The 12,485-nt window shown below is 45.9% G+C and overlaps 2 protein-coding genes across 6 annotated transcripts in view; both read right to left on the bottom strand.

Moving 5' to 3' along the window:
* Positions 1-949: 949 nt before the first annotated feature.
* Positions 950-2,083, bottom strand: ccr6a (chemokine (C-C motif) receptor 6a). The gene has a single exon (XM_068598789.1). The coding sequence runs from the start codon at positions 2,081-2,083 to the stop codon at positions 950-952; it is 1,134 nt and encodes a 377-aa protein (XP_068454890.1).
* A 6,974-nt stretch (positions 2,084-9,057) lies between these two features.
* Positions 9,058-12,485, bottom strand: part of cep43 (centrosomal protein 43) — a 13,472-nt gene continuing 10,044 nt past the window's right edge. For 4 of the 5 annotated variants that reach the window (XM_068598814.1, XM_068598815.1, XM_068598816.1 and 1 more), the window contains 6 exons: positions 11,549-11,590; positions 10,761-10,966; positions 10,326-10,388; positions 9,652-9,685; positions 9,445-9,532; positions 9,058-9,201 (listed from right to left, as the gene is read on the bottom strand). In XM_068598814.1, coding sequence (XP_068454915.1) covers positions 9,124-9,201; positions 9,445-9,532; positions 9,652-9,685; positions 10,326-10,388; positions 10,761-10,966; positions 11,549-11,590 — 511 coding nt within the window. In that variant the 3' untranslated portion in view covers positions 9,058-9,123. The remainder of the gene's footprint in view (positions 9,202-9,444; positions 9,533-9,651; positions 9,686-10,325; positions 10,389-10,760; positions 10,967-11,548; positions 11,591-12,485) is intronic. The other variant, XM_068598818.1, reaches the window with a different exon arrangement.

The following is a 12,485-nucleotide window of genomic DNA, read 5'->3' as shown; positions in this document are numbered from 1 at the left end:
CATTATTTACCTGTGAGACAACGCGTAGGGATCTAGTACCCTCATTATTTATCTGTGAGACAACGCGTAGGGATTTAGTACCCTCATTATTTACCTGTGAGACGACGCGTAGGGATCTAGTACCCTCATTATTTATCTGTGAGACGACGCGTAGGGATCTAGTACCCTCATTATTTACCTGTGAGACGACGCGTAGGGATCTAGTACCCTCATTATTTACCTGTGAGACAACGCGTAGGGATCTAGTACCCTCATTATTTACCTGTGAGACGACGCGTAGGGATCTAGTACCCTCATTATTTACCAAAGCTCCTGTCGTAGTACTTGTCCATCTGCCCTGTAATACAAACACCCATGAAGACACGTCGACTTAAAGTTTTACATCTTTTATTAAAACAGTATATAAAAAGTATTTATTTAATTATTTCCTTTATGTTGTCTTTGGCCACCAGGGGGCAGAATAACTCTGCTTTTAGCTCCAGAGCCATACAGAGCAATAAAGAATAAACGTGACCTCTTAAAAGAACTCAAATATCACAGGAAACAGAGTTTAATGGAATAAAGAGCAAAGGAAGGAAAAGTTACAAAGAGTTCAAACTGGTGAAAACAAAAACCTTCTCGAGCTGCTGGACGTCCGACGGGGATCTGAACCCTCTGAACTCGATCCAGAAACCCCACAAAGTTTCTAAATTACAGCCCTGAGTTTGTGTTTGGTCCATTCTCAGTTTGAAACTTCCTTCCTTCCAAACTGCACAATGAAAGAGAGGAAAGAAAAGAAAAAGATGTTTCTGTCTTTGAACGTGAGATGATGAAGATGGAGAACCGCAGCTGGAGTCCAGAGACCAGGAGAGACCTCCAATGGGTCTGCAGGTCTTCAGGTCTTGAGGTCTTGCAGGTCCTGGGGTCTTGCAGATCTTGGGGTCTTGCAGGTCTTGGGGTATTGCAGGTCTCACATGGTGAAAGACGAGCCGTTTTCGCTGGATTTGTCCACCGAGCGGCGGCCGGACATGGAGATCTCGGAGGTGACCCTGGAGCAGCGCCGTGGGGCGATGTAGCGCTTCCCCAGACAGCACAGGTCCAGGACGATCCTCCTGAAGTGGTTCCTGAACTTCACGCCCACGAAGGCGTACAGCACCGGGTTCAGGCAGCAATGCAGGTAGGCCAGCGTCTGCGTCACAGTCTTGGCCGTCTGCAGGACGTCCGACTCCTCGCAGGGCCGCTGCTGGAACATGGCGGCGGTCTCGTAGAGCAGCGTGGCGTTGTAGGGCAGGTGGCACGCCACGAACACCGCCACCACGGCCAGCACCACCCGCACCGCCTTGTGCCGCTGGAAGGTCCGGGCTCTCAGCAGGGTGGCGGCGATGGCGCTGTAGCAGAGCACCATGACGAGCAGCGGCAGGAAGAAGCCCGCGGCCAGCTGGGTGCCGGGCAGTGCCACCTTGGTCCTCCAGGCCGTGGCGTTGTCCGTGAACTGGAACTCGCAGACGTAGTGCGGCGGCGCGGCGGTCGAGATCGCCTCGTCCTCGTTCATGAAGGCGGCCCTGCTGTGGCTCGGCTCGTACCAGTTGTAGAAGTAGAAGGTGGGGACGGACAGCAGCAGCGCCGCGGACCAGACGGCAACGCAGATGAGGCGGCTGTACTTCAGCGAGCGCAGCCGGAAGCTGCGGCGAGCCTGGACGATGGCGACGTAGCGGTCGGCGCTGATGCAGGCGAGCAGCAGCGTGCCGCTGTACAGGTTCACGCTGTAGGAGCCGCGCAGCAGCTTGCAGGCCACCGGCCCCATCGGCCACGCCCACAGCTCGTTGTAGACGATGAGCGGCAGCGACGCCACGAACAGCAGGTCCGCCACGGCCACGTTCAGCAGGTAGACGTCCGTCATGGACTTGGTCCGCTTGTAGAAGGCGTAGGTCGCGATCACCAGGCCGTTGCCCACAAGGCCCAGGATGCAGATGATGGAGTGGACGTACGGGCCGACCACCAGCTCCACGCTGTGGTTGTTCTGCTGGGGACAAGGTCCGACCAGAGTGTAGTCAAGGTCACTGTCGTTGTAGTCGCCGTAGTCGTAATCTGATTGGTTGAGCATTTTGTCCTCCGGGTAGTTCCTCCTCTTCTCCTGCGAACAGAACCGAGAGAGAACATCAAACATCAAGATGTTAGCAAAACATTCAGGAAATCTGAGAGTAAACTAAATAGAAGTCAACACATCTGAGTGTTGAGTGATGTTGTTGATGGATTCAAGTCCTGATCTGTTTTAGCACAAAGCTTGTGGATGCTACACGTCATGTAGTAAACCTGTCTCGGTTGAACTACAAGCTGAAATAGAACTCTGCTCTACGATAATGGATTAGCCCGTGACTCGCTAATGCTATTTGCTAGCATACACCTTGTTAGTATACACATATCTCCGTCTTGCAATCCAAAACTGTTTATTTGAGTTCATACTTTATTTTTTACATCTAATCTTATCCAGCATGCTAGCTAGTAGCATGAGCTAATAGCTAAGACACTTCAAACTGTGTCTGAACCACCAAGCGTCTGACGACAGAGCTGCCAACTTTTCAAAAAACCTTGGAGTGAGATTTTTTCGGGACTGACCAAAACTTTGCCGAGCTGTTGGGGGGGGTGGGGGGAGACAAATACACGCCGCCGGACAGCTGTGTGGCGGGAGGGCGGGACTTAAGACCGAAATGAGTGACAGTCACGCTCAATGCCACACTTGAGAGCTCTGATACCTGAAGGGGCCATATAGACGCTTGCTACTGTAACTGTGTCTGGACACACCGACGGACTCCTTTTGGCTCATGGTTCCCTTCTTTCCAGACGCCAGACCAGCAGGTGGCGCAACGACCGTTTAGAGTCGACCTGCACACCGACGTTCACGATATCTCCCTCCAGGAATTCACCTCCATCTGCGTGTCCTGATACTCCGTCAGACGGGTATATAAGATAATATATAAATGCTCATATTTGTGGACCTCTTCAGCCAAACGTCCTTCAACAGGATCCATTGTTCCTGTTTCTGCTGTGGCTTTAAAAACAGAGGTATCATGCTATGAAACCGGACATGAGAGACTCAGAAAGGACGTGGTTAGCGGACCAATCACAGCCTTGCTGCTGCCAACGGCTCGCGTAGCTTTGATGGACAGTCAGACATTTTGGGTGACGCACGCAAGATGGCTGCTGGGACGACGCAAGGGGCCTGAGGGTCTGGAGGGCCTTGAGGGTCTAGAGGGCCTTGAGGGCCTTAAGGGTCTGGAGGGCCTTGAGGGCCTTAAGGGTCTGGAGGGCCTTGAGGGCCTTAAGGGTCTGGAGGGCCTTGAGGGCCTTAAGGGTCTGGAGGGCCTTGAGGGCCTTAAGGGCCTGGAGGGCCTTGAGGGCTTTCAGGGTCTTGAGGGTCTTGCGTCTTTGCGTCTCTGCGTAAGCAGAGTATAAAGGACTCTTTAGTCCCTTTGTCTCCTGAGCTCTTTGGGTAAACAGGAAGTCTCTGAACAGCTCGCGATGCGCCGCTTAGCGCCATCTTGCCTCAGGGAGTTTGAAAAGGAACCAACGCGCCTCGGCCCAAAATCTGAATTTTTTTTTGCTGTGAGAAATTGGTTGCGTGGCGTGAGAGTGTGTGAAAACACACAACAGCATGAAAGTGTGTGAAATCACACAACGGCGTGTGAAAACACCCAACAGTGTGATTTTACACACTGTTGTGTGTTCTCACACACAACAGCGTGAGAGACGTTGCTGCTCGGTGCTCCAGTTGTGGTTGAAGAGCAACTCGATGTTTGTTCTCCGCCGTCTGAACACGAGAGGAAGTCTGCAGAAAAACAGGTCAGACGAGTCGGAGGCAGCGAGTGACCCAGATCACCGGGTTTCACCTCCACAAAGAGCAAGAAGATGGAACCAGAGAACCAGAGAACCAACCAGACAACCAGAGAACCAGAGAACCAACCAGACAACCAGAGAACCAGAGAACCAACCAGACAACCAGAGAACCAGAGAACCAACCAGAGAACCAACCAGAGAACCAACCAGAGAACCAAAGAACCAGAGAACCAACTAGACAACCAGAGAACCAGAGAACCAGAGAACCAACCGGACAACCAGAGAACCAACCAGACAACCAGAGAACCAGAGAACCAACTAGACAACCAGACAACCAGAGAACCAGAGAACCAACCGGACAACCAGAGAACCAACCAGACAACCAGAGAACCAGAGAACCAACCAGAGAACCAACCAGAGAACCAGAGAACCAACCAGAGAACCAGAGAACCAGAGAACCAACCAGAGAACCAGAGAACCAACCAGAGAACCAACCAGAGAACCAACCAGACAACAAGAGAACCAGAGAACCAACCAGAGAACCAACCAGAGAACCAGAGAACCAACCAGAGAACCAGAGAACCAACCAGAGAACCAGAGAACCAGAGAACCAACCAGAGAACCAGAGAACCAGAGAACCAACCAGAGAACCAGAGAACCAACCAGAGAACCAGAGAACCAGAGAACCAACCAGAGAACCAGAGAACCAACCAGAGAACCATGTAAACATTTAAACATAAACATGTAAACATAAACATAAACATTTACACATTTAAACATGTAAACATGTAAACATTTAAACATAAACATGTAAACATGTAAACATGTAAACATGTAAACATTTAAACATAAACATGTAAACATTTAAACATAAACATGTAAACATAAACATGTGAACATTTAAACATAAACATGTAAACATTTAAACATGTAAACATTTAAACATAAACATGTAAACATTTAAACATAAACATGTAAACATTTAAACATAAACATAAACATGTAAACATTTAAACATGTAAACATAAACATGTAAACATTTAAACATAAACATGTAAACATTTAAACATTTAAATATAAACATTTAAACATTTAAATATAAACATGTAAACATATTTAATCAACGAAAGCCGGTCTGTTCCTCAAACGCATCGTTGTTCCTGCTCTGGATTCTTTTGACCTCTATGACTTCCCGTATGTCAAATGTCAACACAACAACTACAACAACAACAACAACAACAACAACAACAACAACAACAACAACAAGTCTTCTTCAGGCTCGACTCGGGAGATCAGTTGGAGCTTCACGGTGTTGAGGAAATATATATATATACATATATATATATATATATATATGTATATATATATATATATATATATATATATATATATATATACATATATATATATATATATATATATATATATATATATATATATATATATATATATATATATATAAATATATATATAATTTTATATCGTACACATTTACATATACATATATATATATATATATATATATATGTATATATTTATATATATATATATATATATATATATATATATATATAAATATATATAATTTTATATCGTACACATTTACATATATATATATATATATATATGTATATATATATATATATATATATACATATATATATGTATATATATATATATGTATATATATACATATACATTTATATAGGTATATATATACATACATATATATACACAATTATATACTATATATGTATATGTATATATATAATTATGAAACTGTCTCGTCTTTTTAATAAATTAGTTTATTTTTTGAAAGCGAACTGGTCTAAAGATGAGATTAGTTAATAAAACATAAGTTAATAAAACAACAAAAAACTGTGAATGTTTCATGTTTTACAGAAATAACTGAACGACTCGAGAGAAACAAACAGATAAAAAAGACAGAAAAGTAGAAATAAAGAGCAAAACTTACAGAGCTGAACCTTCCTCGCCACCCAGATGATGATGATGATGATGATGATGATGGGGAAGTCGAGGATGATAATGCTGATGAAATCTCTCTCTCTCTCTCTCGCCCTCTCTCTCTCTCTCTCTCTCTCTCTCTACCTCTCTCTCTCTCTCTCTCTCTCTCTCTCTCTGTCTCTCTCTCTCTCTCTCTGTCTCTCTCTCTCTCTCTCTCTCTCTCTCTGTCTCTCTCTCTCTCTCTCTGTCTCTCTCTCTGTCTTTCTCTCTCTCTCCCTCTCTCTCTCTGTCTCTTTCTCTTTCTCTCTCGCCCTCTCTCTCTCTGTCTCTCTCTCTCTCTCTGTCTCTTTCTCTCTCTCTCTCGCCCTCTCTCTCTCTCTCTCTCTCTCTCTCTCTCTCTCTCTCTCTGTGTCTCTCTCTCTCTCTCTCTCTCCCTCTCTGTCTCTCTCTCTCTCTCTCTCTCTCTCTCTCTCTGTCTTTCTCTCTCTCTCCCTCTCTCTCTCTGTCTCTTTCTCTTTCTCTCTCGCCCTCTCTCTCTCTGTCTCTCTCTCTCTCTCTCTCTGTGTCTCTTTCTCTCTCTCTCGCCCTCTCTCTCTCTCTCTCTCTCTCTCTCTCTCTCTCTGTGTCTCTCTCTCTCTCTCTCTCTCTCTCTCTCTCTGTCGCTCTCTCTCTCTCTCTCTCTCTGTCTCTCTCTCTCTCTCTCTCTCTCTCTCTCTCTCTCTCTGTCTCTCTCTCTCTCTCTCTCTCTCTCTAACAGGAAGTGATAAAAAGCTGACTTTGCGACTTTAACCTTTTAAACACCAGGGTACCCATATATGGGTATTTTTTAAAAATACTTATTTATTTAAGTATTTTTGCAAATAAAACATATAAATCACAATAAAATTTTAAAAAAACTCAAACAGAAAGAAAGATCATCATAAAAGTATAAAACATAAAGAAACAAAAATCAGCCCACAGTCAGCATGTTTCCAGAACCAGCAGCCTGAGCTCGGTGCTGTCAGAACGTCCTGGTGTCCAGAAGCAGGACGGTTCCACTCAGAGTCCAGACCTTCAACATCCTTCCAGAGATGAGCCAGAGAGCACAGGAACATGAACCTTTGTTTTACAGTTTAATGGTTGTTAATGTGTGTGCTTGTTTTATTTTAAAGGAAAATATTGGTTGTTTTATCAATTAAAAAACATTTTTAAAAAAAGAAAAATTATATTTTTTTACTTTTTCTTCTCCTCAAATGTGACTAAATGTTACAAATGTGAGCGCTCGCCTGACTGTTTTCTGTACTAAATCCTCTCTCACTTTGTTCTGCTTCACTTTATCAAAGTAAAACAATGAAAAAAATATGTTAAAACTTTGAGGTAGGATTTGGGAGAATTTAAAAGCTTATGAACGCATCATTTCAAGGTAAAAATCATGTGTATCATCTTCATGTAAATAACACTTCGACTGATATTTACACATCTGAGCAGAACTTAACATTATACTTGTTTATTAACTCCAAGATTATTCAAACAGCTCTAGTGACGCAGAGACTCAGGGCTTAGTGAAACTTCTACAGGATGAAATCACATTTCATATTTTACACATTTGTCTAACATAATTGACTAAAAATGAGTTTTTTAGATTCTATTTAATGAAACTAAAGACACTCTTTATTTAATCTTAATTTCACAAAAACATGCTTACTTCCCACAAAACAAATTAAATAATAATAAAATTATCTGAGGAGGATGAAGGTGAGGAAGGTCCAGCATCAACTATGGAGACGTCTGGTGGAGGTGGTGCTGGACAGGAGGATGATGCTAAGCTAACACCTGGTGGAGGTGGTGCTGGACAGGAGGATGATGCTAAGCTAACACCTGGTGGAGGTGGTGCTGGACAGGAGGATGATGCTAAGCTAACACCTGGTGGAGGTGGTGCTGGACAGGAGGATGATGCTAAGCTAACACCTGGTAGAAGTGGTGCTGGACAGGAGGATGATGCTAAGCTAACACCTGGTAGAAGTGGTGCTGGACAGGAGGATGATGCTAAGCTAACACCTGGTGGAGGTGGTGGGGGACAGGAGGATGATGCTAAGCTAACACCTGGTGGAGGTGGTGCTGGACAGGAGGATGATGCTAAGCTAACACCTGGTGGAGGTGGTGCTGGACAGGAGGATGATGCTAAGCTAACACCTGGTGGAGGTGGTGCTGGACAGGAGGATGATGCTAAGCTAACACCTGGTGGAAGTGGTGCTGGACAGGAGGATGATGCTAAGCTAACACCTGGTAGAAGTGGTGCTGGACAGGAGGATGATGCTAAGCTAACACCTGGTGGAGGTGGTGCTGGACAGGAGGATGATGCTAAGCTAACACCTGGTGGAGGTGGTGCTGGACAGGAGGATGATGCTAAGCTAACACCTGGTGGAGGTGGTGCTGGACAGGAGGATGATGCTAAGCTAACACCTGGTGGAGGTGGTGCTGGACAGGAGGATGATGCTAAGCTAACACCTGGTGGAGGTGGTGCTGGACAGGAGGATGATGCTAAGCTAACACCTGGTGGAGGTGGTGCTGGACAGGAGGATGATGCTAAGCTAACACCTGGTGGAGGTGGTGCTGGACAGGAGGATGATGCTAAGCTAACACCTGGTGGAGGTGGTGCTGGACAGGAGGATGATGCTAAGCTAACACCTGGTGGAGGTGGTCCTTGCTGCCGTCCGGCTGCACGAACCACCTGAACACTTTAATTCATCACCTGGTGCAATATCCACTCATAAGTACTTTTATACACATTTGTATTCCATCTGTATATTTAATATTCTTCTTACTGTTTGATTTTTTTATTTTGTTTTATTACTGTTCTGTTTATTTATATTACTTTATTGTTTCTTTGTTTGTGAGCAGTAATCCTGTAATTTCCCCACTGAGGGAACAATAAAGGATTTTCTGATTTATAAATAGAACTTGAAGATGAAATTAATCTCTTTAATGTAAATAGTGTTTGTATAAATATAATGAGTCATTGCGATTTAACTCATATAACGTCTATAAAAAAATATTTTAACGGCATTAGACTCTAAAAGATTAATAATCACCTTTTGCATGAAAAAAACGTATGAAACTTTTGTGAGACGATGTCTCTTGGAATGTCCTCTCCAGGCTTCCATACATTTACAACCACGCTCTCTGGAACAAACAGGAAGTCCAGAAACAAACAGGAAGTTCACGATGAGCAGGAAGTACGACAGCCACTTCCTCAGGAAGAGATTCAGAAGAACTGAAAGGATTCTGCGTGAAGCAAAGTGTGTGAACACGCGTGTTTATTAGTGAAGTGGACAGACGTAAACAAAGAGGTGCATGCTGGGAGGCTCAGGCCACCTCCTCCATGTAGTCGGCCCCGTGGCTCCGACTGAGCTGCGAGATGCTGAGGTCCTGAGTGCTGTCGTCCTGCAGAGACATTTAAAGAGACAGTAACGCTTAAAGAGACAGAGACATTTAAAGAGACAGAGACATTTAAAGAGACAGTGACACTTAAAGAGACAGAGACATTTAAAGAGACAGAGAAATTTAAAGAGACAGTAACAAAGACATTTAAAGAGACAAAGACATTTAAAGAGACAGTAACCTGCACATTTAAAGAGACAGAGACATTTAAAGAGACAGTACTGACAGTAAGAGAAGAGCGGTCACCTTGTCGCTGGTGTCAGGCCCCTCGATGGAAACTTCCTCGATCTCCTCCCCGATGCTAAACTCGCTCCTCGAGAGGTCCGACCGATGGCTGCAGCAAACACACACACACACACACGCGCACAACATTATTGTTATATCACAGTCAGAGTTTCGTTCACAAACCTCTGAGGGTAAAAACAGAAGAATTCAACGCGTAGTCGTTCTCACCTGTTAAAGTCATCGTCGTATTCAACGTCGTCGTCTGAGAAACAAAATTTGAAAAGTTTAATTGCAAAAAGACAAAATTAGGAAAAAACAGGTAGAAGTCTCACCGGTTCACCGCTTCAAAACTGTTCCCAGATGTGAAAACTTTACATGTTTTTTGTCAGGATGGGGAACCCCATAAGACCACGTGGACCCTGTCCGGGTCTGTCTGAGCGCCCCCCACCTCCTGAGATCAAAATCCCTCCCCAGACCTCAGACCTCATGTCTTGCTGCAGCTGTGAGCGTTTGACCCCCCTCCCTTCAGGACCAGCATGGCTACCATCGCTACCCACTAACCTTTTTCCAAAAGTAAAAAAAGGTTGAAAATTGTCAAACTTTTCTTTATTACCAGGGTTACTAAATAAAAATGAGAAATAATAGGAAAAAAAGGTTGTAAATCAGGTGAAACGTTTGAAAGGTACCAGGGGTCTTAAACTGTAAGCAGTAAACAGAAAGTGAGCCACTTCGATAAAGTACGACAAAATGACCTCTCGCACGATTTCAGAAACCCAGTTTTTGTGTAAAATACTTTCTCACAGAACTTAAAGATGATGTCATATTTCCTCTGATGGAGGATCAGGAGACATCCTGATCCTCCAGTATGAACCGGTTCCTGTCCCCGGAGGTCGGACTCCTACCTAAAGTTTTATCGTTGGGGGCCTTTGGGTCCCTGAAGCCTTTCTCTCTGGAGGCCGGCGCTCCTGCAGGAAGAAGAGAACCACAGACGGTCTTCAGCTGACGGCACACCCAGGACATCCTGCTCCCCAGAGGAGGAACCCTCTGGAGGAGGAACCCTCTGAATGAGGAACCCTCTGGAGGAGGAACCCTCTGGAGGAGGAACCCTCTGAATGAGGAACCTTCTGGAGGAGGAACCCTCTGGAGGAGGAACCCTCTAGCGCCCCCTCAGGACAGAGACGCTCCGACTTCTCAGGAACAAAGTACAACGTGAATAATGACGTCATCAGCAACCGAACAGGAAGTTCTTCAGTTACTACGCCCATTAGCATTGCATTAGCATAACATTAGCATAGCATTGACTCTTTAACAGAGCTTCCTGTTGAAGAGACTCGAACCCTTTCTGCTGTGGCTCTGCTCCGAGGCGCTGCTTCCTCCTGCTTCTCCTCCTCCTGCTTCTCCTCCTACTGCTGCTGCTCCTCCTCCTGTTCCTCCTCCCCTTCCTCTTCCTTCTCCTCCTGCTCCTGCTCCTTCTCCTCCTGCTCCTCCTCCCTCTGACAGGGACCCTGCTGGACTCCCTCTGGCCCCGGACACCTCCACCTTCCTGGGGGACAAAGCACAAAGTCAACAATTACTTTCATTTCAACACAATGGAACCTCCACCGTCTGTTTATCAGATTATTACAATAAATACTTTATTTTAAAAACAGCTTTACACACTAAAGTCATCAACGCCTCGTTTATTGTCATCTGGAAATATATAATCAAATGTATTGTATCCGTTGTATCCTTACTTCTTTTTTGGGGGAATTTTCCTGCTGCGACTTTTAGAACTACAGTTCCCAAGATGCTTTGCTTGTTTCTATGTTGTCACAGTTACAGCTCCTGTCTGCAGAGACCCAGTGATGAAGACGACGGTCTCTGTCCTTTAAGGACGAAGACGACGGTCTCTGTCCTTTAAGGACGAAGACGACGGTCTCTGTCCTTTAAGGACGAAGACGACGGTCTCTGTCCTTTAAGGACGAAGACGACGGTCTCTGTCCTTTAAGGACGAAGACGACGGTCTCTGTCCTTTAAGGACGAAGACGACGGTCTCTGTCCTTTAAGGACGAAGACGACGGTCTCTGTCCTTTAAGGACGGACATCTGAGATGAGTTTGTCCACCAGCAGGTGTTTCATGTCTCACCTGAGCTCAGAGGGACGATCCTCAGCAGCCAGGACCGACAGACTGAGACGCAGAAGGGACACAAAGACACAGGAGGACAGATGAAAGCATCTCGCCTCACTTTCCACAAGCGTCCAGTCGTATACATGAAGCGTCCCCGCGTCGTACATGAAGCGTCCTCGTGTCGTACATGAAGCGTCCCCGCGTCGTACATGAAGCGTCCCCGTGTCGTACATGAAGCGTCCCCGTGTCGTACATGAAGCGTCCCCGTGTCGTACATGAAGCGTCCTCGTGTCGTACATGAAGCGTCCTTGTGTCGTACATGAAGCGTCCCCGTGTCGTACATGAAGCGTCCCCGTGTCGTACATGAAGCGTCCCCGTGTCGTACATGAAGCGTCCCCGTGTCGTACATGAAGCGTCCCCGTGTCGTACATGAAGCGTCCCCGTGTCGTACATGAAGCGTCCTTGTGTCGTACATGAAGCGTCCTCGTGTCGTACATGAAGCGTCCCCGTGTCGTACATGAAGCGTCCCCGTGTCGTACATGAAGCGTCCCCGTGTCGTACATGAAGCGTCCCCGTGTCGTACATGAAGCGTCCCCGTGTCGTACATGAAGCGTCCCCGTGTCGTACATGAAGCGTCCCCGTGTCGTACATGAAGCGTCCGCGTGTCGTACATGAAGCGTCCCCGTGTCGTACATGAAGCGTCCCCGTGTCGTACATGAAGCGTCCCCGTGTCGTACATGAAGCGTCCTCGTGTCGTACATGAAGCGTCCCCGTGTCGTACATGAAGCGTCCTCGTGTCGTACATGAAGCGTCCCCGTGTCGTACATGAAGCGTCTTGTGTCGTACATGAAGCGTCCTCGTGTCGTACATGAAGCGTCCCCGTGTCGTACATGAAGCGTCCTCGTGTCGTACATGAGCGTCCCCGTGTCGTACATGAAGCGTCCCCGTGTCGTAC

Source organism: Clinocottus analis, unplaced genomic scaffold (genome assembly GCF_023055335.1).
Source record: "Clinocottus analis isolate CAN_PGR_092001 unplaced genomic scaffold, fCliAna1.0.p SCAF_40, whole genome shotgun sequence".
NCBI lineage: Eukaryota > Metazoa > Chordata > Actinopteri > Perciformes > Cottidae > Clinocottus > Clinocottus analis.
Note: the sequence above shows the minus strand (reverse complement) of the source record. Positions and strands in the feature narration are given on the sequence as shown.

What these genes read in the sequence shown, in the direction of transcription:
- ccr6a (XM_068598789.1), bottom strand. Translation starts at nt 2,083, where the DNA reads ATGCTCAACCAATCAGATTACGACTACGGCGACTACAACGACAGTGAC.